This window comes from Pagrus pagrus, assembly GCF_965226575.1.
Source record: "Pagrus pagrus genome assembly, chromosome: 4".
Taxonomy (NCBI): Eukaryota; Metazoa; Chordata; class Actinopteri; order Spariformes; family Sparidae; genus Pagrus; species Pagrus pagrus.
Genome location: NC_140188.1, coordinates 24,134,329 through 24,159,117, shown reverse-complemented (window position 1 = coordinate 24,159,117; position 24,789 = coordinate 24,134,329). Strand labels below are relative to the sequence as shown.

General features: G+C 40.3%; 2 protein-coding genes across 2 annotated transcripts; both read right to left on the bottom strand.

Annotated features, from left to right (window-relative positions):
• Positions 1-215: 215 nt before the first annotated feature.
• LOC311256201 (von Willebrand factor A domain-containing protein 5A-like) lies at positions 216-9,508 on the bottom strand (the record flags this gene model as incomplete). The annotated part of the gene is made up of 18 exons (XM_084351050.1): positions 216-2,088; positions 2,210-2,333; positions 2,555-2,703; positions 3,064-3,126; positions 3,478-3,543; positions 4,206-4,426; positions 6,031-6,134; positions 6,246-6,404; positions 6,541-6,655; positions 6,746-6,825; positions 6,933-7,077; positions 7,177-7,265; positions 7,356-7,531; positions 7,664-7,778; positions 7,881-8,047; positions 8,629-8,851; positions 8,946-9,148; positions 9,469-9,508. 18 exons carry the CDS (start codon positions 9,506-9,508, stop codon positions 2,009-2,011), a joined length of 2,319 nt encoding a protein of 772 aa, XP_084207176.1. The 3' UTR covers positions 216-2,008.
• Positions 9,509-11,666: 2,158 nt separating this feature from the next.
• LOC311256798 (von Willebrand factor A domain-containing protein 5A-like) lies at positions 11,667-23,097 on the bottom strand. The gene is made up of 21 exons (XM_084352104.1): positions 22,806-23,097; positions 21,926-22,008; positions 21,638-21,840; positions 21,321-21,543; positions 20,478-20,653; positions 20,261-20,375; positions 19,953-20,128; positions 19,774-19,862; positions 19,529-19,673; positions 18,524-18,603; positions 18,319-18,433; positions 17,262-17,420; positions 17,003-17,106; positions 16,499-16,719; positions 15,555-15,623; positions 15,104-15,145; positions 14,251-14,358; positions 12,914-12,955; positions 12,421-12,569; positions 12,020-12,143; positions 11,667-11,898 (listed from the first exon to the last, which is right to left on the bottom strand). Exons 2-21 carry the CDS (start codon positions 21,966-21,968, stop codon positions 11,819-11,821), a joined length of 2,463 nt encoding a protein of 820 aa, XP_084208230.1. The 5' UTR covers positions 21,969-22,008; positions 22,806-23,097; the 3' UTR covers positions 11,667-11,818.
• Between the last annotated feature and the right edge of the window lie 1,692 nt (positions 23,098-24,789).

The window sequence follows — 24,789 nt, the reverse complement described above, 5'->3', positions numbered from 1 at the left end:
TCAGGGCAAAGACACGGCTGCTGTCATTTAACACAGCCTCCAAGTTTAAGTCCTGTTGTCACCCTTAATGATTCACTGGTTGTGAGGTCAAATGCACATGTGGAAAAGGATGCCCCGACAAGCAGGACACAGCACATCTCCACAATATACACTAGTAAATAACAAGTGTGATTAAAACACATGAGATATGGTTCTAAAATATGACATTATTTATTATTAGATGCTCACAGATAATTGTGGGTTAGGTAAAACACATTTATTTGACCAATATGAACTATTCACATAATACTACAACACATAATACATGTTTATTGCAAAGAAACCAAACCCTGCTAGCTGGGAGGGGCAGGAGAGAGAGAGCGAGAACTGACATATGACTGACAGAGACTGGGAGGAGTCGTCACAGGCATTTTACTGATGGATATGATGATGTGTGACTTTGGTGGACTTGTCATTGGCACTGTCTTTAACAGGACTTCAGATCCTCTGCACATACTGTCTGATAGTTTAACAGCTACAGGTCAACACATAATCATTTGTGAATCGTATAAAGCAAATATAGAGAAGTTGTTCTCTGCAGGTCTGAATCCTGCCAACAACGTGTCAGTGTTACAGTGAAACTATTCCTGATCATGAGCAGGATGAGGCTGTTTGGTTTAACTTAAATCCTCAATTCACTACATGATGATAATGATAGAGACATGTTTCAATTAGCGGTGGTCTACTGTGTTTTACCGGAGTGCTCATCCAGCAAACGGAGGATGCCTACTGCAGGTGAGTCTATCTTCACATCATGAAACACAGGAGGCCATTTTTTCCCCATTGCAACAGCTGCTTTCTCACTTCCTGATGTTAGCACTTTAACACAGTCGTTTTCTTAACTCAGATTTTCAACAATTTAAACACTGCTCAGGTGCAGAACGAATCGTCATCATCATGACTACCAGCTACATGTTACTGATGTGGGCTCTGATTGGGAAAATATTAAGGGATCCTATTATTACTTTAGAATTAAAGAAATATTTTCTTTGAGATTTATTTTATATCAAAACTTGATAATAGTAGAAGTTAAACAATGATCAATTGACTAGTATATGAACAGAGAAAACTACTTATATAATGAGTCATCATTTAAGTAAAAATGCTAAAATGGAGCATTTATAATGTGTCGCCAGTTGTGTTATTGCCTGCAGTTTGTACTCTACTCTTATTCTATGCACACTTACAGACACACAATTGAAATTGACCTGCCAAGTTAATGAGTGTACATTAATATCTGTATTTTATATATGTATCTATATCTTATAGGTATTTTAGTATATTGTTTGTAAGTTGGTTGCTTTTAAATTCAGCCAAGTAGCATACATACATTATTTTCTATAGTGTAAAATTCATGCATTTTTGGCAGAAACACATTTAAAACAAATATTATCTATATACAGATGATTTCAAGTTATATTCTGTTTGTTCTTTCTAAGACATAACCAGTAATAGCAGCAATCTGAAGTTAATTAGTTAAAAAAACATCACAGTAAGAGCATGAAGTTCTTTAAGTTTGTACAATGACAGAAATGTGTGCTAATAGCTCAAGGCTTGATTAGTCTTGGCTAAAGCACATGTGTACCTGATGTGACACAGCGTTAACCGCACAATGCAAAGAGCAGGTGTGAAGTGTCAAATTTAGCCATTAATGCTCATTTTCTCCAAAGCTCCAAGTTTATTTTTATGTTGTTTCAGACACAAACTGACAGATAATGTGTAACTTACTCAGGGATAACACTTCAGTTCAATCGGTTAATGTACACAAATTCAAAAAAACAATGACCGTAAGAACAAGGGGAGACACCAAATGATAGTAAAAAGAAAAAGAAAAAAACATCAAAGAACAGGAATCAACCATAAGGTAGATAGTATGGTGCAATTAATGAAGATAAAGTAAAGTTTGGAGGATGGAGTGACTCTTCTTCTGTGCATCAGTCCTGAAGGAGAAGCCAGTTGAATGACAACCTCAGAGCCCCAGGGCGTCTTTCTGCACGTTGCAACCCAACAGAGCATTTCCAGCTTCCACACACTCTGTCACACATGGTGCTGAAATAAAAAACACAAAACAAGTCATCAGCAGAGGAGACTGAATGTGGGCAAACAACAGATTATAACCAGCTCACACTGTTAAAAACTACAGATCAGCTCTTATTATTGTGGTTGTTACCATTCTGAGCACGGAGCCATGAAGCAGCCTTCATAGCCAGAAGCTCCCACTCTTCCTGAGCATCCATCTTGAAGCCGTGAAGCCAGATCAGAGCCAGAATGGTGGCCCACACTTCCTGGTTCACCTAATTCGACAAATCAAATTGAATAAAACACGAAACAGTCGCGACAAGAGAAAGAAATCAAAGAGAACACAGAAGAGACGACACAGAGAGAAAATGCTGCTGGATGTTTCTGAACAGTCTGACTTCCCAACAACATGACAACAATAAAATAAGACAATTAAATACTTTTTTTAAATAAGTCAAGTTACTAATTTGTGTTACTATATTTGACAGTAACTCACTGATGCAGGCTTTGTGCTCTTCAGGTCCTTGCTGGTCTTTCCCAGTGCAGCAGCCAGATCTGGATCCAACACCCAGCAGCCAGACGCCTTCTGGAGGGAGACCAGCTGCAGCAAAGGGTCTCTGGGAGGCTGATTGGGGGAAGAGGATTCTAAGGAGAAAATCAAAGCTGGTGTAAAGATAAATAACCTTTATGGGTTATTACACTGGTATGCATTTGCTGCAGTACTTGTTTTGGGGTTTTGCCTATTTGATACTGATGTGTAGATATACAGTAATTCAATCTGAATGTGTAATAATTACAAGTGTCAGTGTAGGTAAGAATGACACTTTATGTACAGTAAATCCCCAAATCATACTGATGCTATTGAGATGTCACCCAATGCAAAGGTACAGTTTATATCTCTTTCATGTGTAATCTATGTAATCTAATGTAATTTCTTTCATGAAATGAATCAATACATATTTTCAAGTCTATAAAGAGTGTGTACCACTGAAACAAAACAGATACCGTCATCACTGGACTGCTCTCCCCAAATGGCACATCCATTTTCAGATTCTTCGTCAACAAAATCTGATTTTTAAGAAGAATCATGTTCAGTCATGTTCAGAATGTCATGTTTAGCATCAGGTAATAATATGATCTCATATGACCCTGACTAGATTAAACAGTCTCAGATCGTCAGCCTGAGTGGTAATCCAGAGTTGCAACTCACTAATATAATATGATCATGATGTTAATTACATGTAGGACACAACCTGACAGCCACCTGCTGAGATATAAATCATTTAAAAAAAATGCAATAGTACAGTATATCTCTTTCATGTGTAATCTACGTAGTCTAATGTAATTTCTTTCATGAAATGAATCAATACATGTTGTCAAGTCTATAAAGAGTGAGTACCACTGAAACAAAACAGATACCGTAATCACTGGACTCCTCTCCGAAAATGACACATCCATAGTCATAGTCTTCATCGTCAGTATCTGCTTTTTCAGAAGAATCATGTTCAGTCATGTTCAGAATGTCATGTTTAGCATCAGGCAATAATATGATCTCCTATGACCCTGACTAGATTAAACAGTCTCAGACCGTCAGCCTGAGTGGTAATCGAGAGTTGCAACTCACTAATATAATATCATCATGATGTTAATTACATGTAGGACACAACCTGACAGCCATCTGCTGACATATAAATATCATCATGAAGTCTGTGTGGAAAAGGCTACCTTGCTGTCTGGAAAAACAAGTGTTCAGGTAACTAATGTTTGCTTTTTCTGGAAGAAAACCATTCAGTCATTGTATTTATTCTGTAACTGACAAGGCTTACAAAAAGTAACATGTGCCCTTGAGTATTTTTGTGCCCCTTGGATCCTTGGATCTCCTTGGATATCTGTATATTTTCCTCAGTATTTTTGTCACCAGAACAATTATGTACACAACACAGCCTTTAAAAAATGCCATCACAGTTGAAATGACCAAGACTTGAAATCAGCATGACTACACTTGAACTAACACGTTTCTGTACTGTTGTGTAGTAGAAAACAAGATCTTTTAACTAGATTTTTTCTTGTCGCCAGAGAATAATGTCTTAATAAATTGTGTCCTTACAAGCTGTTGGGAGAGGAGAGTAACCACAAATAACACTCACCGAGTACTGAAACGTCTCTGCACACCAGAGGTCCTTGAATCGCCTCACCACTCCCTTTGTTGACAGCGATGAAGGCAGTGAAGGCACTGCTTACTCCTGATTGGACACTGAGCTCCACCACCTTCTTCTTCACTCCTCCATCTTGCTCTCTTCTGCTCTCTCTCTCCTCCATCTCCAGGGAGCGAATCAGAGTCCGAGCAGCCAACCTGTGGACTGTTAATCTGCAGACAGGACAGAGATGTCAACTCATTTGCACACAGATTTGCTCAATTCTATTAACTCACTTCATCCATTTTATACTAGTGGGTCCTGTCCAGGATCATAAAGAGCTGGAGCCTCACCCAGAACATATTGGGTGAGAAGCAGGGTACTGTGAGAAGGAAGCACCCAAAGTAAACTCACACAGACAAAATTTCACACTGAAAGGCCCCAGCTGGATTGTGGATTCAAACCAGGCTCCTCTTACTGTGAGGTGACAGAGCAAAATACACAAGCATACACATGAGATACACAAGCTGGAGAGTGTTTACCTGAACGTTTCAGATTTAGATTTTTAGCATTACTCTGCCGTTTCTGTGCATTTGCTTCAAATAATTAGTTTAGATTGACGTTGTGCTAGAAACACACAGGGTTCTGAGACGTATATTCTCACCAACTGGGCTGGTAATTAAGATCTCTGTTGTTTTGATTCTGTGTTCAGCTGCAGCTTTCTTATTTTAACAGGAAACTGGCGATGACGTTACAGCTGTTGGTTTGTGTGACATTAAAGAGATTGTTGGCATCGCCATATGAACACTAACCATGCAGCTTTCATCACTGTCCACTACGGTTACATGGTGCTGCAGTCATGTTGATGTTAAGGCCTCGGCTGTACCCTTGATTTCTTTTCTCCCCCTCCTTCTTTCTCCCGTCTGTGTCTGTGTCTGTGTCTGTGTCTGTGTGGTGGACATGGCTTCACTCTCTCCCTGCTCCCTGATATCATCTACACACCTGCTCCAAGCCACTCACCTGCAACGCATGAAGCAATCAACTCTGCAGTATATCTACTCTGATTCTTCGCTCCATCCTTGCCAGATTGTTAATTGCCCTCCGTGGTTATTAGTGACTCTGGCTCTGTTTTTTTTTTTTGTTTTTTTTGGTTCTTTTGTGATTTCGGCTCTGCTTACTAACCGTTGCCTTTTTGTGCCTAGGTTCGTTCTCAGTCTCCCTGGCTGCCTGCCTGCCACACCACCACCTGGGACTCTCCTGCCTTCTCCAGCCTGGACTTCACTCCCTTCCATTCCTCTCACCCTCTGAAACAGTTTTTGGACAATAAGCTCTTTCAATCCACCCCTGAGTCTGCAGCTGCTTTTGAGTCCCCTGTTTGAGATCATAACAGTTGATATGTGTGAGAGTTATGTTTATGTAGCCTTCTTTATGTATCTGACATTGGCTGCACCTAATGTCATGTATCAGTGTAATATTATTTTATCAAATAGTGACATGTTTCTTCTTGTGTGTTAATTTTTTTCCAGCCTGTTTGATTGTCTGCCATGCCCTGATTGGTCTCACCTGCCCCTTATCTTCCTGCTCCTATCTTGTGTATTTATTGTTCCCTTCATTCATTGCCTGATCATTTTTCTTCTCCGTTCAAAAATTCGAGCAATATTCTGAGTGATTGTCCTCACGTATTCTTGTTTATGCTTACCTGTTTTGTAGGTTTATTATTTTTGCCTGCTCCCTGTGGGATTTGTTTGACCGCTTCGTCTTCCCAAACCGGGTTGTAACCCTTACCCACCTCAACTTCCTGTATGCTTTTTGATCATTTGGAAAAAAAATGTTTTACCCAGTGTCCTGTGCAGGTTTGAGACTGAAGTGGAGCAGGTTCTGAGAGGGATGACCTGCCAGGCTGTACTTCACCGTCACACAGCCCTCTACTGCCTCTGAACTCTGACAAAGCATTACAGTGTTAGAAACCAATCTCATCAACATAGTTACATAATAATCACCTGGCAAATCAAACCAGAGAAGTATTTCTCTTTGAGATGGTGTTGCTCCTACCTGTCCACTCAGCTGGGCATAAACCAATGACCTTTGACCCTGGAAAAGTGCTGTGATTGGTGGAGAGAGGACAGTGACAGAGACTCCCTTTGGCAAATCCCACGTGACTGACATGTCCACCACAGCTGGCTGCAGAGCAAATCTCAGCGACTGCATCACCTGATGAGTAAAAAGCAAAAAGATGAGAAAGGCACTGAAAGATTTTACTTACTGGAAGCATGACTTCTGTCAGAATACAAATGTGATGTTGCATTTCTTAATAAAAATGTATGTTTTTATATTAACTATGTCTTACTTTGGGTTGCATCCTGTCAGCCCCTGTGATGAACTGAGCGTGACCTCCTCCTTCCTTGGCCAACCCATTGATAAGAGCAGAGCTGGCCCCTTCCCCAATCCCAAAAGAGAAACACCTACAATGCAGTAGATTAGTTTGATGATGATGAGACATATTCTGGGAACTGTGTGGGTGTTTGTTGTGTTTTGTGTTGTTGTGGCTTCACCTGTGGGAGCCTGAATTCTTCTTCACCAGACTGAGAACTTCTTTGGTGTTACACACCTCTCCATCAGTAAAGACAAATACCTTGAGGAGAGTTTACATATCACAACTAGTTGCATTACATCACACACAGAAACATGCTGTGTGTGTGTGTGTGTGTGTGTGTGTGTGTGTGTGTGTGTGTGTATTACTTGTCTAGGGTGACTATGAATGCAGGGCTGGCTGTAAATATGTTGGAGGGGCTTCAGGATCTCTGTTCCTCCCAGATCAGCTCCCATCCTTTCAACTTTCTTCAGAGCTTCTTCCATGGTCTTCTGGCTGTACTCCACACTCGTACTGCCATCACATAAACACACAAACAAACTCTTGTTCAAGTATTAAGACCAAAGACAGGACTGAATTTGTTGGACTGAGTGACATGGGGGCATAGCTTACAGGAAGATGTGTTCATAACTGGACCCAAAACTGTAGATGTTGAAATAGCAGCCCATTGGTAAGCTCTTCAACAGGAGCAGCAGAGTATCCTTAAGGGAAGAGAGAAAAGATACTGAAGGCCACTGAGTGAGAGGGACACTATGAATGATCTTATGACAGAAACAACACATAATGGATACCCTGGCACTGCCAATGCGAGTCTGGTCTCTCTTGCTGTTGTTCATTGCACAATCCATACTTCCAGATCGATCCAGTAAGAACACAAACTCTCCGCAGGAGGCCACTGAAGACATGACAGCCTGGGGGAACTCAGGGTACAGGCTCAGCATCACCACTGGATCACCCATCAGAGAGCCTGAAACACAGAGGAGAGACAGAAACATGACCACACATCTGGCTTTTACCAGTTATTACAACAAACTCATCAGTTGGAGGAAAATGACCTTTTTATTTGTAAAGCAACAACTGGACTCATTCACTAACTCACCAGGCTTTGCAGAGGCCTGTCCTGCCTCCACCACAGCAGTGGGCTGGTGGGCATCTTTGTAATAAATCAGCACCTCAACGTCTCTGTCAAACTTGTGTCCTGCAGCCAACTTGACCTGCAGTTCACAAAACACTCATAAATATAAAGAAAGTGATGTATGTTGTTGTCAGTATTGAGCTACAATCACACACAGCAGACACATTAGCACTCCACCTACCGTGGCCTGGGTTTGCTCTGTGTTGAGGTACTGGAGAGGGTCCAGGGAACAGTTGGACTCTACTTTAGAGATTGGATGAGGAGAGGACACTCGGGCAGAGAAAGACAGACTGTAGGGCACCAGAGAGGCTGGAACAGAGGTCACCTGGACACTGGCACCTTCACTGCCTGTAAATAACATGAGACAGATTTAAAATGACAAAAAGTACTTGATAACCCTGCAAATATTTAACTATAAAGCAAGAAATCTCTGTCTGTGTCTCTGTATTATGTTTGTGCTTGTCTGTATGTTGCTTGCATATCTCGATAAACATTTCTTGACTATCTCTTTAATTATCACATCAAATCAATTTTATTTATATAGCCAAAAATCACAATCACACTGGCTCAGTGACATTTTGCATTTTGCCATTGCAAAGTTATAACATTTTAAACAAGGGACACAAATTTAAAACAACTCTTGAGTCGTTTTTTTCTTTTCTTTGTCAACTGATTGTATTGTTATGCTGTATGAGTCTTCTTTATACTGTAAGTGTTGACATAAACAAAAGTAGTGTATGAGCATGTATGGTTTTATGGTTTTATGGTCACACCTCAGTACTTTTTTGTCCCAGTATGAGAAACAAAAGATGTTTTATTCTCACCATTGTAATGGTGTACACTAGCAAGTCACCAATGCAACAACACCTTTGTATGAACAGTTGTGGTGTGCACTGAGCTGAAGCTGAAAGTGTCTGGTGGTTTCATACCCTGAGGTTGGTAGCGAGGGTTGAGCACAGCTGGCAGACAAAACCTCAGTCCATCATCAGCCTGCACAGCCAGCTCAGTGACGTACTCCAGCCTGATGGAGGCGCTCTCTCCTGGAGGCAGACTGCCCACACTCAGAGAGAATATATCTGGACTCTGCTCACTCTCCTCCAATAGGAAGGCCTGCTGACCGGAGCTCAAAGCATCATCGTACTCCTCTCGAGCCTGGAGTACAGACGACACATGTGAGTCACTTTCACTGTGTTTACTGTGCTTTTCAGCTCCACTGTAGTGAGAAAGTCTTCACTGTGCAGCTCACCTCCTGTTTCTCCTTCACCTCAGCAACAATCTGCGTCTGTCCGATCGTAGCACTGAAATGACAGACAGCAGCATCTCCAGGCAGAGGGAAGACAAACACAGCCTCTAGTGGTTTGTCCTCCTTGTTCTCATAGTTCAGAGTGGAGATCACTGTAGCCACATGGTCCCTCACCTGCAGCTCCACCACCACACTCTTCAGAGGAACTGGCCCAGACACAGAAGGGAACCACATGGACATAAACTGTGTGAGAGCTTTTGTGTTTTTCAAATTGTTGAGGGTCGCTGTTTAAGGGATCTTCTGTACTGAATTAACTATCTCAATGATACTTTGTGTCTATAGGTAATTACACATCTGAGCAGATGAAAATGACAAGTGGAGTACCCCAGGGCTCCATTCTGGGGCCTCTACTATTCAACATTTACTGTACATGCCTCCTCCGCCTCTGAATTTGGTGTGATACAATTATGGGCTACTGCAGCCAATACAAGTTTTAAAGCCTTTACATTTGACATTTATGTTTTACCTGGTTTCTTCTGTGCACTGAGGAGACCACATTCGTTCATCTTTGTACCTGTGCAACAATTCATAAAGACATTAGAGGACTTTGTGCTGTAGTGATGATGTTAATGCAAGTTACTGTGCATTCTAGACATTCAGTCAATCAAACATTATTCTCATATGTTTTGAATAATTTACATACAAATGTCATTAAAACTGTGTTATAAAAGTTATAGTTATAACCCTGCAATGACCACAAGAAAGCCTACCTCCAAGGAAAGATGTTTATGAGTCTGTAACAGTCCCTTTAACTGCAGTTCCCTCCTGTAGATGTGTGAAGACACAACTTGTAGGTTTACAAAGCAGAGAGAACTTATAGAGCTGGAAAGTGACATAAAAGTGAAAGTCACGCCTACCTGGTGCACTCAGTTTCCTTTCAGAAGAGAGAGAGGGTGGAGCTTGAATTTAAATTTGAGTCCTGTCCCAAAAGCTTTATGTTTGAAAAATCAAATGTCTGAAACCTGTTTTGGATCCTAATTGCTTCTGAAGTGCAGCAAGACCTGGATATAATATTTGCTGATGAAGTGATAAGATGCAGCTGCTACACTTAAAATCATAACTCCAAACTACAACTACATCCTCTGCTAAAATGGAGCATTGATAATGTGTCCTACAGCCCACACAGTAATGTCTGACAGTTGTTTTGTCTGCAGAAATTAGTCAGTTGTTCCTCTTTCCAAACTCACTCAGACACACACCTGCAATCTATTCACTGTATAATATCATTGAGAATTCAAGTGCATTTCAGTGTATTTTATATATTCATGTTATTGTCTATTTTATTGTATTTTATAAATTTGTCATTGTCTATTTTAGTGTTTGTCCACAGAGATGGCTGCTATTAAAGTCAAACAACATACAGTAAAAAACCTATGCTAAGTTGGCATTTTTGCAGCAACACATTTTAAATGAACGAATATTTTATATATGCAGATGATTCAAAGTTTTTTATATATGTATGTATATATATATGACTATAATATAATATAATATAATATATACAATATATGATATATATAAAATATATACATAAAGCAGTGCTCTGAGTGTGAAGGAGTGAGTCTGAAAGCTTTGTAGCACAATGCCACACGTGTTTTTCACTGTACTGAATGCAGCCGTTCAACTTTCTAGATGTAGAACAAGATCATCATAGTTGATTGTACTGAAAAAACATTAAGTTGATTCTGATCGAAGCATACATTTTGAAGACAATCGAGAATACTTTTAAAAGCTTAAACAGGTTTATATGATTTTGAGAGTATATGATTGTTGGATACCATATTTTGAATAGTAAGGGTGTTAACTTGTGAAAGAGCAACACAACAGATAATTTGAGTTGTTGTTTGCTATCTAGCTTCTGATTTGCTTGGACATTTTGATCAGAAGATCTGCGAAGGAAGATTTTAACAAGGAGTTCCTCCTTGCCCCTCTAACTGCACTTTTTGGTTTGGTTGAACCAGGTTGGTTGATGAACAGACATGAAGCCCAGGTCATCTTTCTATCCACACTGCTAGCCAGAAAATTACTAGTACAATTGTGGAAATCTGAGAAGCCCCTTAACATTTGACATATGGCTGAAGGAATTAGTACTACATCTACAGAAATTAGATTCACTATGTCAAACGGGGGGACTGATTCAGAAAATCTGGCAACCTGTCATTAATCTGATTGAAGAGTTGAATAATTAATGGTTTAATAGGCTAACTATGTCTTAATGTCATGTATTGGTATCCTTTAACCTGTGAGATCATTTTACTGTAACCTCTTTGTTGTTGTGTGGCACTGCCAATATTGTTTTGTTTTTATTTGTATGTCTGTTTGGTTGTTCTGTTGTTTCCAGTTCAGCTACAAAAAAATGAAAAATGTTTGCTGATAGCTCAGGGTTTGATCTTCAAGACATCTTTTGCCATTCAGGCTTGTTTAATGTCATGTGTACTCGGTGTCACACAGTTTGTACTGCACAATGAATAGAGCAGGTGTGAAGTATCAGATTAAATCATAAATGCAAATTTTCTTCAAAGCTCAAAGTTTAATGTAAAAATGTTTGGACATAAATTTAGATAAAATGTGTAACTTACTCGATTTCCTTCCATTTTTTTACAACGATAAAACCAAACCAGATACAAATTCAAAAGACCAATGACCATAAAAATAACAGGGCACACCAAATGAAAATAGAAAACACAGGAACAGGATTTAGCCATAACAGGGTAGATAGTATGGTGCAATTAATGAAGATAAAGTAAAGTTTGGAGGATGGAGTGACTCTTCTTCTGTGCATCAGTCCTGAAGGAGAAGCCAGTTGAATGAAAACCTCAGAGCCCCAGGGCGTCTTTCTGCACGCTGCAACCCAACAGAGCATTTCCAGCTTCCACACACTCTGTCACACATGGTGCTGAAATAAAAAACACAAAACAAGTCATCAGCAGAGGAGACTGAATGTGGGCAAACAACAGATTATAACCAGCTCACACTGTTAAAAACTACAGATCAGCTCTTATTATTGTGGTTGTTACCATTCTGAGCACGGAGCCATGAAGCAGCCTTCATAGCCAGAAGCTCCCACTCTTCCTGAGCATCCATCTTGAAGCCGTGAAGCCAGATCAGAGCCAGAATGGTGGCCCACACTTCCTGGTTCACCTAATTCACCAAATCAAATTGAATAAAATACGAAACAGTCACGACAGGAGAAAGAAATCAAATAGAACACAGAAGAGACGACACAGAGAGAAAATGCTGCTGGATGGTTTTGAACAGTCTGACTTCCCAACAACATGACAACAATAAAATAAGACAATTAAATACTTTTGACTGATATAGCAAATACAATACCATAACCTATCTTTTGTCATTAAATGTCATTAATGTGTTTTAAAATAAGTTATTAATTGTGTTATTATATTTGACAGTAACTCACTGACGCAGGCTTTGTGTTCTCCACATCCTCGCTGGTCTTTCCCAGTGCAGCAGCCAGATCTGGATCCAACCCCCAGCAGCCAGACGCCTTCTGGAGGGAGACCAGCTGCAGCAAAGGGTCTCTGGGAGGCTGATTGAGCGAGCGGCTTTCTGAGGACAAAATCAAAGCAAAGATACATTTTTATAGTGGTAGGTATTTGCAGAAAATTTTAGTCCTTGCCTGTTTGATATTAATGTGTAGAGAAACTAGAGTTGAAGGTATAAAAATATTTTTAAATTAGATTTTAATTTAAAATTACAACAAAGTTTCTGGGCATTTTTAAAATTTTCATCCAGTGCCTTCATCAGTTTTTATTGCTCCAAAACTTTGGTTTAGGACCAAAGTTATTATAAATTCATCCTGAGGGAGACACAAAAGTGTGCACTAAATTTCATGGCAAAACAATCCAATCGTTGTCAACAGGTGTTTCTTTAATAATCTCTTTGTGACTTACCCTCCAAGTCAACTGATCCATCAAAACAGCAATCATCTACAGCTAGCAGGCCAAGAGTCAAAGAGAGATGGAACATTATAAAAAGACAACAGCAAATACAAAGAAATTAAATTGTAATGCACAAAAATTAACAAGTCTAAAAGAAACATGATTCAATGCAGCAAAAATAATCTTCAAGAATGTAAGAATTACATAATAAATCAACATTACAGAAGCCGAGAAAGTTTGCAATTATTTTTAAAGTCATTATTGACATCACAAGTCAACAACTTGTTGTGAGACTTGATAGCCAATCCTAGAGATCATAGTGACCGCCACAGCATGATGCCTTTTTGACATCAAGCACGGTAACAGTGTATGACAGGGATCAAACAGTTTAAAATACCTTTCCATTGCAAAAGCATTAAAAAAAGGAAAAATTGCAAGCATGGTCGTTCTTGGCTTCTGTACCACATAGAAAATACAGTGTTTACAATCATCTCAACATGTTCCTGAAAGTAGAAACTCCTGTACTGCTCAGCACCGCAATTTACAGCTTCTGGTAATTAATCTCAATCTCACCAAGATGCACCACAGGGTGCCACAGGAAATCATTCCTGCCTGTGGCCATCAAACTGTTCAACTCCTCACTCTGAGTGTCAGACAATCGTTTTTATTCTTCTGCATATTTCTGGGACTTTGAATGGGAGCAGCTGTAACGCATGCAATTTCCCCGAAGGGATCAATAAGTATTTCTGATTCTGATTCTGATCTCAATCATTTCTGTTTAGATGAATGTTAAGTATATTATGATTTGCTATTGTGTCCTGTTTACATGCTTCACAGTGACAAGTTATAGACCAAACATCAAATCCAGCACCAAGATGACTAGTGGCCACACTTTTCACCATTCGTACGTTATCACTGGTCTTTGGCACTGAAGTATCAGAAGCTTTGTGCCTGAGCTATTGAACCAAACCTTGTTCAAGCCTTTCTATTTTACATGATGAAAGATAAAAGTAATAAATATTACAGCGTACACATATTTAAAGTGTATATGACTCCAGCCAGCTGCATTTTATCAAAAACAATTCACAACGTGCTTAAAAAAAACACAATTTACATGTCTGACTGTGCTGGTATATGACAAAATCTTGCTGATATAAAACATCAATTAAAATTATTTTCGATTTATTTTTTTGAGATTATTTTGAATTTTCAACGTCCGTCCACTTCTCTGCTGGGGAATTTAATCAGATCAGAGCAAACAGTTCAGTTACACAGAGTAAACTGTGAACAAAGTAATATCTGCCCTGACATGCTGTAAATAATGGCAGCTGTGGCATGTGTCTACTTACAAGAAGCAATTCTAAGTGACTTTGGCTGAGGAGGCGGGACAGACATCTTAGTTGGCCCCCCTGAGAGCTTCTTCTTCATCTTAGCAAAAAAAGCACCGCCCCCAGCAGCTACAGAGAGAGCAGAGTAAACACAGCATGATATCCGTTGTGCCTCTGTGCCACAGAACTCCTTGGTCGGCCAAAAACTATAATTAATGATAATGTAATCGGTAGAGTAACAGTGATAAGTCTAAAGTATCCACACTGTATATCTGCATGAATATGATTTGATGTTACTACACACATATTTGTAAATAAACCAGTCACTCATTTTGCCAACAGTGGCTGATTCCAACCAGCCAATAGAAGTCTGACTTCAGTGCTCAGCCTGATCTATTTCTATGCTTCACTCAAATGTAGAGGAAAACACACTTTTAACTAGACTGTTAAACTTTTTGACCTTAAAATAACAGCAAAGTCATGTTGATGGTACAGTGTCTTGTGAGGGTGAATGGTGTCTCTGTCTCAGCCACTCCGCCCCCTATCACTTGTTTCTGCACCATGTAACTTCAGTGAGAGGGGAGGATCACAGCGTTACATACATGTTTACTTCAACATATGAACAAGTTTTCAACACATAACATTGTTATGACATAACAGCCAGATTCTATTCATTGTGTTGAATGTTAGGGGCACACACATACCTCCATGCACACACACACACACACACACACACACACACACACACACACACACACACACACACACACACACACACACACACACACACACACACACACACACACACGACAGCTCAATGTTCCTCACTTGCTGCTCTGGACAATCACCTAACCCATTAAGCTTTGATACTTACATTGCATCTTTATGGGAGCAGCAAGTCTGTCAACAAAGTTCACTATGAGATGAGTAAAAACAGAGTGTCAGGTCAGGACATTATATGAGAATGAGTAGAGATAAAGACCAACAAGTAAAACTGCTGGTTTATGAGATTATTACAATGACCTGCAAACAAGTAGAACTTTTTATATAATTTATAATATTATTATAAACTATTTATAATATTTTTAGTGTTAAAAACATAACAATATGTCAGGAGCACACACATGTATCCATACACACACACACAGGCACACACATTCACTCATGGCAAATGTAAACAATGTCTCTCCCAATGACTGACCAAAGCACAACAGAACTAAAGCAACTCCTACTGTGAATAAAGTATTTCACAATTCACAATGCAGAGTGTGTATTTATAGAAATACACTGATGTATGTTTCACTCTTATTTAATTCTATACTTACTATCCATGGCCATCGGAGCAGAACAGTACATCCTCCGAGCACCCATAGTCACAGCACACGCCATCATTCCTGAGATTTTAAAAGAAGAGTATGAGGTCAAGACATTAATAGAATCATTGAACAAAAAAAAATCAACTAAACAACTTGTATTCACAAACATTCAGAGAATTGTCTCAGAGAGCTCCTAACTCGCAATAAACAGCAACACTGAGCAAGGAAAGGACAGAAACCTTTATCTCAGTGAGGAGGCGTAGTTGACTATGTTGCTAGGTGTCACACATTCTTTTAAAAGCTGTGATTGGTTGATCAAAGAAATAAATAAAAATGGTGATAATGGGCATGGACAGTAAAATCAAGAGGTTTAATCATATATTTCAGTCTCTATTAAGACATGCTGTAGTAATGAATATCAGTTCATGTAATGAATATCTCTGTTGAATGAGACTAGCAGCTAATTGTCGCTCAAAGCATTCACACCCTTAATTATGCTTAACTTTAGCCTTAATATAACTCAAACAGGTGAGTTATTCACAATTATGTTATTATGTAATCGCGAAAATTAGCTATATAGAGCAAAGCCGTTTTTTTGTGCCCGTCTGTAAACATCATTATTTCTGTTGTAAAGATGGTCGTATGGGCACTGACTCACTTTTGGAGCCAGCCTCAAGTGGCCATTCAAGGAACTGCATTTTTGGCACTTCTGCATTAGCTTAATTTTTTCACTGCAGAGGTTGCTGCTTGCTCAGGACGCCATTACACCACTATATCTTTACATAGGAGATGTAACTGTTTGATGTTATATTCATTTTAACACCTCATTTCTAGAACCTTAAATATGAAAGCGCTACACCATCATGCTTCTCAATATTACCATTCATCATCAGATAGTATGTCTTCAGTACAGCGTGGCTTTTGTTTTTTATTTTGCATGAAATAACACTCACTGGCTGTTGGAACATTTCTGCGCACCAGAGGTCCTTGAACCGCCTCGCCGTCCCCTTTGTTGACAGCGATGAAGGCAGTGAAGGCGCTGCTCACTCCTGATTGGACACTGAGCTCCACCACCTTCTTCTTCACTCCTCCATCCTGCTCTCTTCTGCTCTCTTTCTCCTCCATCTCCAGGGAGCGAATCAGAGTCCGAGCAGCCAACTTGTGGACTGTTAATCTGCAGACAAGACAGAGAAGTAAATATATCTGTACACATATTTACAATAATATATTAAACCTGTCTATTTGCTCCTAGTATTTAGTTTGTTCTTCCAGATAAAATCATCACATTGGAAGCAGACTGACATGAACATCTAAGACACATTTTTCACCAAAATACCAACAACTCGCTTTGCACTGTGTGTGTGTGTGTGTGTGTGTGTGAACTAAACTTAGCATTTGTAAAATCAAAACTCAATGCATAACACTGCAGTTATGCATTGAACCACAACCTGTTTTACCCAGTGTCCTGTGCAGGTGTGAGACTGAAGTGGAGCTGGTTCTGAGAGGGATGACCTGCCAGGCTGTACTTCACCGTCACACAGCCCTCTGCTGCCTCTGAACTCTGACAAAGAATTAAAGTGTTGGAAAACATGTTTGTTAGAGTGATCACATACCTGGTGGGAAAAACATTGCATTTGAAAATATATTTTATATAGCTAAATGCTGAAAAACATCAAACCAGGGAGGGTTTTCATTATGAGATGGTGTTGCTCCTACCTGTCCACTGAGTTGAGCATAAACCAGTGACCTTTGACCCTGGAAAATTGTTGTGATTGGTGGAGAGAGGACAGTGACAGAGACTCCCTTTGGCAAATCCCATGTGACTGAGATGTCCACCACAGCTGGCTGCAGAGCAAATCTCAGCGACTGCATCACCTGATGAGTGAAAACAGTTAGCAAAAAGATGAGAAAGGCACTAGATAGGTTCCGATACCATCTCTCCATCTCTCTATACCGATTCTGTTACCTGGGCTTTGAGTAGTGGCTGATACTGAGTACCAATCCAATAACAGTGCATGTTAAAAAAAAACTAAAAAAAAACAAGGAGATTTTTGTTTTTCTTGTAACAGCTGTATATGCTACTAACCCTGTTGGATGTGATATGATTGCTATCATTGTTGTATGTCCTGGCTCAGGTAAAACCTTGCAGAGAACGATTGCCATACAACACTCTTTTATTATCCATTTTGTCAGCTCCACACTTTGAAGGGCAAATGTTGATGGCGATACCGTGTCCACCCAGTGTGCAGACTCAACAAAGACATAGGGCACAAGTCGGAGGTCCAAATGTCAGTAGCAAAGCTGATCGCCTGCACTTCTTTCAGCCTCCCTCACTGTCTCATGAAGTTCAGGGAGCAGTTTGGTCGCACTCTTTCACGTGATGTGTCTTATAATGCTTTATAAGGCCGCCGGTGTTGAAATTGGCAACACTCGTGCCACCCCCTCGAAAATGACAGCCTTGCACACTGAACTGAAAATCTGAATTGATTTCCGGGTTGTAATGTTAAGCAGAGCTTACGGAGCTAACTGGGAAGCAGCAGGGTTCCATTTCTAAATTACGTGGTATCGGATCAGTGCAAAGACTCACATACCTGCATTTTCTGCAGTATCGACAGAATTTCCGACACTGGTATCGGAATCAGAACAACTCTAAAAGGCACTGGAGGGATTTCCCTACTTATTTATATGGAACTAGGATTTCTCTCCAAATACAAAATGGTTATTGAATTTATTGTCTAAAAAAGGTTCTTTTAAAATTAAGTAAATGTCTTACTTTGGGCTGCATCCTGTCAGCCCCTGTGATGAACTGAGCGTGACCTCCTCCTTCCTTGGCCAACCCATTGATAAGAGCAGAGCTGGCCCCTTCCCCAATCCCAAAAGAGAAACACCTACAACACAGTAGATTAGTTTGATGATGATGAGACACATTCTGGGAACTGTGTGGGTGTTTGTTGTGTTTTGTGTTGTTGTAGTTTCACCTGTGGGAGCCTGAATTCTTCTTCACCAGACTGATAACTTCTTTGGTGTTAAACACCTCTCCATCAGTAAAGACAAATACCTATAGGAGAGTTTACATATCACTATAATAACCCATTCACTGGACAAAAAACCCACCAACACCCACTGACATCTGCCTTTTGTCTTTATTGTGAATTGGCACCATCAGCATTTACTCCCGCTGATTACTGTTCCGTTTTTTTTGCGTCGTGGTCATGATGACATTTGTGACACACAAGAAAAAAATAAAAAAGGCTAAATCGTCTCCTTGCATTTGACACAAGCTGCAGGAAGTAACGTCAGCCTACACTCAGGACTGTAGTAAATGGACAACCTAAGTGTCCACTGGCTAAAATATCCATAACAAGTAATGGATAACTCATATAAAGGGTGAATACACCCCGTTTTATTTTAAAAAGGTTGGTAAAGTGACTCGAGGGATCCATAACCAGGAATTCATGGACTCCCTGGAGGCAACTGTCCTCCGGTAGGCGTCAGACGCATTCTCTTTGGTGTCACAAAGATCAGAAATATCTGATTATTAGCATTATTCGTATTTTTAGACTGCAATTTCACTGCATGTTCTGAATTATGACTAACAATTAGAGACTGGATTGAAAGGAGGCATCTTGTAGCCTAATGATTCGGGGCTTATTACCATGGGATCACTGTCACACTCTTAAATGGACTACTTAAACTAACAAAGTACACAGACAGAGTAGGATACAAGCACATTAGTTTTTACAGCTTTTGTGTTATAGAGTATACTAACTATAGCTAGTCTGCTGACGTGCATACATGGTAAACAAATGATTTGCATGGCTTATACAGATACAGATAATATCACTTCCTGAATAGATTTCATGATCAGCACCTGGATTTATCACTAGTTTAGCTTTGAAATCAGATAAAAATCGTATATTACAAAATCCTGTAGTTGGTACGGTTTTTGTGGTCACACATGCCCACACGTGTGTGTGTTTTACTTGTCTTGGCTGATTAGGAATGCAGGGCTGGCTGTAAATATGTTGGAGGGGCTTCAGGATCTCTGTTCCTCCCAGATTAGCTTTCATGTCGGTAACTTTCTTCAGAGCCTCTTCCATGGTCTCCTGGCTGTACTCCACACTCTTACTGCCATGGATATATGACCTCATCATCACCAATGTACAAGCATCAACACCAAAGACAGGAACAAATGTTTTTCACTTAGTGACATGAGGGTGTGACTTACGGGAAGATGTGTTCATATCTGGACCCAAAACTGTAGATGTTGAAATAGCAGCCCATTGGTAAGCTCTTTAACAGGAGCAGCAGAGTATCCTTAAGGAAAGAGAGAAAAGATACTGAAGGCCACTGAGTGAGAGGGACACTATGAATGATCTTATGACAGAAACAACACATAATGAATACCCTGGCACTGCCAATGCGAGTCTGGTCTCTCTTGCTGTTGTTCATTGCACAATCCATACTTCCAGATCGATCCAATAAGAACACAAACTCTCCACAGGAGGCCACTGAAGACATGACAGCCTGGGGGAACTCAGGGTACAGGCTCAGCATCACCACTGGATCACCCATCAGAGAGCCTGAAACACAGAGGAGAGACAGAAACATGACCACACATCTGGCTTTTACCAGTTATCACAACAAACCCATCAGTTGGAGGATAATGACCTTTTTATTTGTAAAGCAACAACTGGACTCATTCACTAACTCACCAGGCTTGGCAGAGGCCTGTCCTGCCTCCACCACAGCAGTGGGCTGGTGGGCATCTTTGTAATAAATCAGCACCTCAACGTCTCTGTCAAACTTGTGTCCTGCAGCCAACTTGACCTGCAGTTCACAAAACACTCATAAATATAAAGAAAGTGATGTATGTTGTTGTCAGTATTGAGGAACAATCACACACAGCAGACACATTAGCACTCCACCTACCGTGGCCTGGGTTTGCTCTGTGTTGAGGTACTGGAGAGGGTCCAGGGAACAGTTGGACTCTACTTTAGAGATTGGACGAGGAGAGGACACTCGGGCAGAGAAAGACAGACTGTAGGGCACCAGAGAGGCTGGAACAGAGGTCACCTGGACACTGGCACCTTCACTGCCTCCACTCTCTGTGAACAAGTTATGAATGCTATAATCAAAGAGCATTAAATCACATTTGAGACAGTAAAAAGAAGACAATATCAACCCTAAATAATGTTAAGCATAAAACACTAAGAGTCTTAATCATTAAGCTAACATGCTCACAATGACAATGCTATACTAATTTTTAGCAGCAGTGTTTACCATTCATTAGTTTTTCAGGTATTTGGTTACAAACCAAAGCAGTGGAAACATTTTGACATGATGGGGGTGCTCGAGGGGAACTATGTACATTTTTTCAAAGAAATTCCTGAAGGGGGTGTCAGAAAGTAGCGCTGTAACTCTGCTAATGAACACTACATGTCATTGTGCCAGCAAAGGAAAACTACAGCTACATTTGGTACTGCAATCAGTGGTTTATGTTACTGTGGCTCGTTTGCATGTCAGCTAGCCGCTAGCTACCATAAAGAGTGAGCTGTAATTCAGTGCAGAGAAACTGAAGGCTGGTGGTGATTATACTTGTGTTTTTATTGTATTTGTGGGAGAAGTAATGAAATGTCAAACATATCCTGAGATCGGTCTGGACGAAACTGACCAACTTACTGACACTACCATCTTTAAAACACTAACAAGGCTAAACTATGAACAGTCAGCCCTTCATCTCCACTTCAGACAAAGCCGACAAAGTTTTCATACCCTGAGGTTGGTAGCGAGGGTTGAGCACAGCAGGCAGACAAAACCTCAGCCCGTCATCAGCCTGCACAGCCAGCTCAGTGACGTACTCCAGCCTGATGGAGGCGCTCTCTCCTGGAGGCAGACTGCCCACACTCAGAGAGAATATATCTGGACTCTGCTCACTCTCCTCCAATAGGAAGGCCTGCTGACCGGAGCTCAAGGCATCATCGTACTCCTCTCGAGCCTGGAGTACAGACAACACATGTGAGTCACTTTCACTGTGTTTACTGTGTTTTTCAGCTCCACTGTACTGAGAAAGTCTTCACTGTGCAGCTCACCTCCTGTTTCTCCTTCACCTCAGCAACAATCTGCGTCTGTCCGATCGTAGCACTGAAATGACAGACGGCAGCATCTCCAGGCAGAGGGAAGACAAACACAGCCTCTAGTGGTTTGTCCTCCTTGTTCTCATAGTTCAGAGTGGAGATCACTGTAGCCACATGGTCTCTCACCTGCAGCTCCACCTCCACACTCTTCAGAGGAACTGACCCAGAAACAGAACAAAACACAATAAACAACGACTGTGCAGGTTTTGTGAGAGAATCTATTGACAAACGGTTGATCTGTACCTGGTTCCTTATTGGCAGTGAGCAGGCCACAGCAGTTCACCATGATGCCCGTTGAACAAGTTACACTGTCAGGGTAGTTACTGCTGTAAAATAAAGGGAAAGGGAAATTCAACTCAATATCTTATGCTAAAAAGTCACAGCAAAGCAATCCCTGGACATGAGTTATACAAGACTAAATAGCTACATTCAAGCAGCCTACAGTTTGATTTTCATGAGATGAGCTGTGATTTTTAAATCAGTGTGATCAATTTACTCAGGTACCATTTTAAATTCCAATTTTCAGGTACCTTACACTTCCTCTGCAATGCTTTTATTTTATAAATAAAGTTACAAGTTCCTTTGCAGATGTTCCAATGTGTCACCAATCAGATATTGATGTGGGCGGGACAGTGTGTGTGAGGATAGTGCATCAGAGCCAAAGTAGCACAAATGAATCTATTATATCAGTAATTAGATTGAAATGTTGAATATCGGATCTGATAATCAGCCCTGCCAATAATCAGTCAACCCACAGAAAACATGTAAATATGCACAATTTACTTTTGCTGTACTTTTGATCCTTAAGATTTAACATCTGGTACATGAAGACTTTAACTCAACTACTTATTTCTTTCTTTAACTCAACTATTCATACTGGTGACTTTCACTTTCACTTTCACAAGTACAACTTGAACAAGGTATCTGTACTTTTACTCAAGTGTTCCTTGGGGTACTTTTCACAACACTCCACATAAAACATGGCAGGTGTGACACTGATCATCTGATGTACCACACACCTAGATACAGCAGGTTTAACACACACAGCAACACCACAGTACGCGTTAGTCAATAAAAGTCATTGTTTTTAACATATATCCCATGAAAACAGTGCATCAGATACCTTATTGAAGAGAGTCCACTCTGTCCAGGAAGCGCAGAGAGGCAGTAAGCAAGTTTACAGGTTGGGTTTGGCTGTAACCCTTCAAATCACGCCCACAGGTTCGTGACAGGCGGACTGTTCCTGTTATTAAGAGCCACTTACTTTTCCCAGACCAACTCACTGCACGTAGCAGAATGCTGTCCGGCAAGTGACGCTGCAGAGTATGACGGGCGTTTCTCATAAGCTCGTGCTCCTGTGACTCAGGATGCGCGTGCCCGACAGGAAACAGTCGTGCTGCGTTGTCATTTTTAGTCACGCGCCGTTTACTTGTATATAATAGTGGGCTGTATTAATATGGATTCAAGCTTTATCAAAGGGAACCAGCACTCGTCCCCAGATTTAGTTCGTCAGTTAAGCATCGTGTAATGAATGAATTCGTTTTAGAGCGGAAGTTATTTCAAAATAAAATCTGGGTCTCATCCGAAGTTCAGTCCCTTTTCTATGGAAGACTTTTAGGGCCAGGGGTGAGAGAGAAAAGTGTGAGGAGGAAGTTATTATGCACAATGTCAAGAATAAAGTTGAAACACAATAACATTTCATGAATAAAGTAGCAATGTGGAGAATAAAGTCAACTGTTCTGGTCCATCAAATCCAGTTAGGGGAGCAACTGGCAGCTATGGGAGCTGCCATTGCTACATCCTTGGAGTGTAACGTTCTGTATGGAAGCCCTAAAGGGCCATGCATTCATACATTTTATTTCCTCCGTTTTCCCTCGATAACCAGTTAATTTCATTTGTTTTCTAGAGATCTCAAGTTATTATCTCGAAATAACAACTGCCATTTTCCCGAGATACAGGATAATTTTCTTGAGATCTCGAGATAACGAAACTTTGTTTTCCCGAGATAACGATATAATTAATTCGAGATCTCGAGATAATGACTGTGATATGATAGGCCTGAGATTATGGAGATGCCCGGGACCTCGTAGCTGGTCAGCTATGTAGTTAACAATGACATCAGGCTCACTTAGATTGCGCCGCTGATATAGCTGAAGCCTTGCTTACCGTCTTTTTAGATTACGCACACTAAAGTGTATATTATCTGTAATAGCAAGGCATAATGCTAGGCCTTGATTGAAAATATATGTGACGCGGTGATCGATATGCTCCTGCTCCTCTGACATTGCTACACTGAATGATGTTTCCTGCAATGATTTAATATACTACACTATCGTTTTGTTTTCTCAAGATCTCAAATTAATTATATCGTTATCTCGGGAAAACAAAGTTTCGTTATCTCGAGATCTGGAGAAAATTATCCCGTTATCTCGGGAAAACGGCAGTTGTTATTTCGAGATAATAACTCAAGATCTCGAGAAAACAGATGAAATTAACTTGTTATCACGGGAAAACGGAGGAAATGATCCGCATCAGGCATTTTGTTGAGGCAGTCATATGTAGTCTCAAAAGGTCGACTTTAATCTGGAAATGTTAAGTTTTTTCTCGACATTTCGACTTCATTCATAATTAAGTGCATAATGAAAAAACAACTTCCCTTCCCTTTATTTCTCACCCCTGCCCCTAATACTCTTCTGTACTTTCCCTATGTAGCTAATACACATTAATATAGTGGAAATTAAGTTGAAATTTTAGACACATTTCAATCAGTAATAAGGAGTGATTCAGAACCTGACCGTTCAGTTCATTATATCTATCATTTTCTTTTCTGAAATCAAATGTCAAACTCTGAGTAGTTCTTACATTTTCCAGATTGACTTAATGACAAGAAAGTACAGATGATACACAGACCGGCAAATGGCAAGCTCCCAAAAGTTTAATTCATGGAAAGTTTTAACCTACAAGGTCATGTAAGGGGTCCTGCTTTGGTGGCAGTGTCTTATTTTCCCAATCTAACATTAGTTTTGTTTTGTTCTGAGGGTGTGATCAATTCCTTTCAACTGAGTCACTTGACATTATCTGATGGGGTTTCAGAATTTTGTGAATAA

Excerpts from the sequence above, each read along its gene's own strand:
- LOC311256798 (XM_084352104.1), bottom strand. The coding sequence starts at position 21,968 with ATGGTGAACTGCTGTGGCCTGCTCACTGCCAATAAGGAACCAG. Across the intron at positions 15,624-16,498 it reads CAGAAATGTTCCAACAGCCA|GAATGATGGCGTGTGCTGTG; the intron begins GTGAGTGTTATT and ends TTAAAATCTCAG. Across the intron at positions 12,956-14,250 it reads GTCACTTAGAATTGCTTCTT|CTGTAGATGATTGCTGTTTT; the intron begins GTAAGTAGACAC and ends TTGGCCTGCTAG.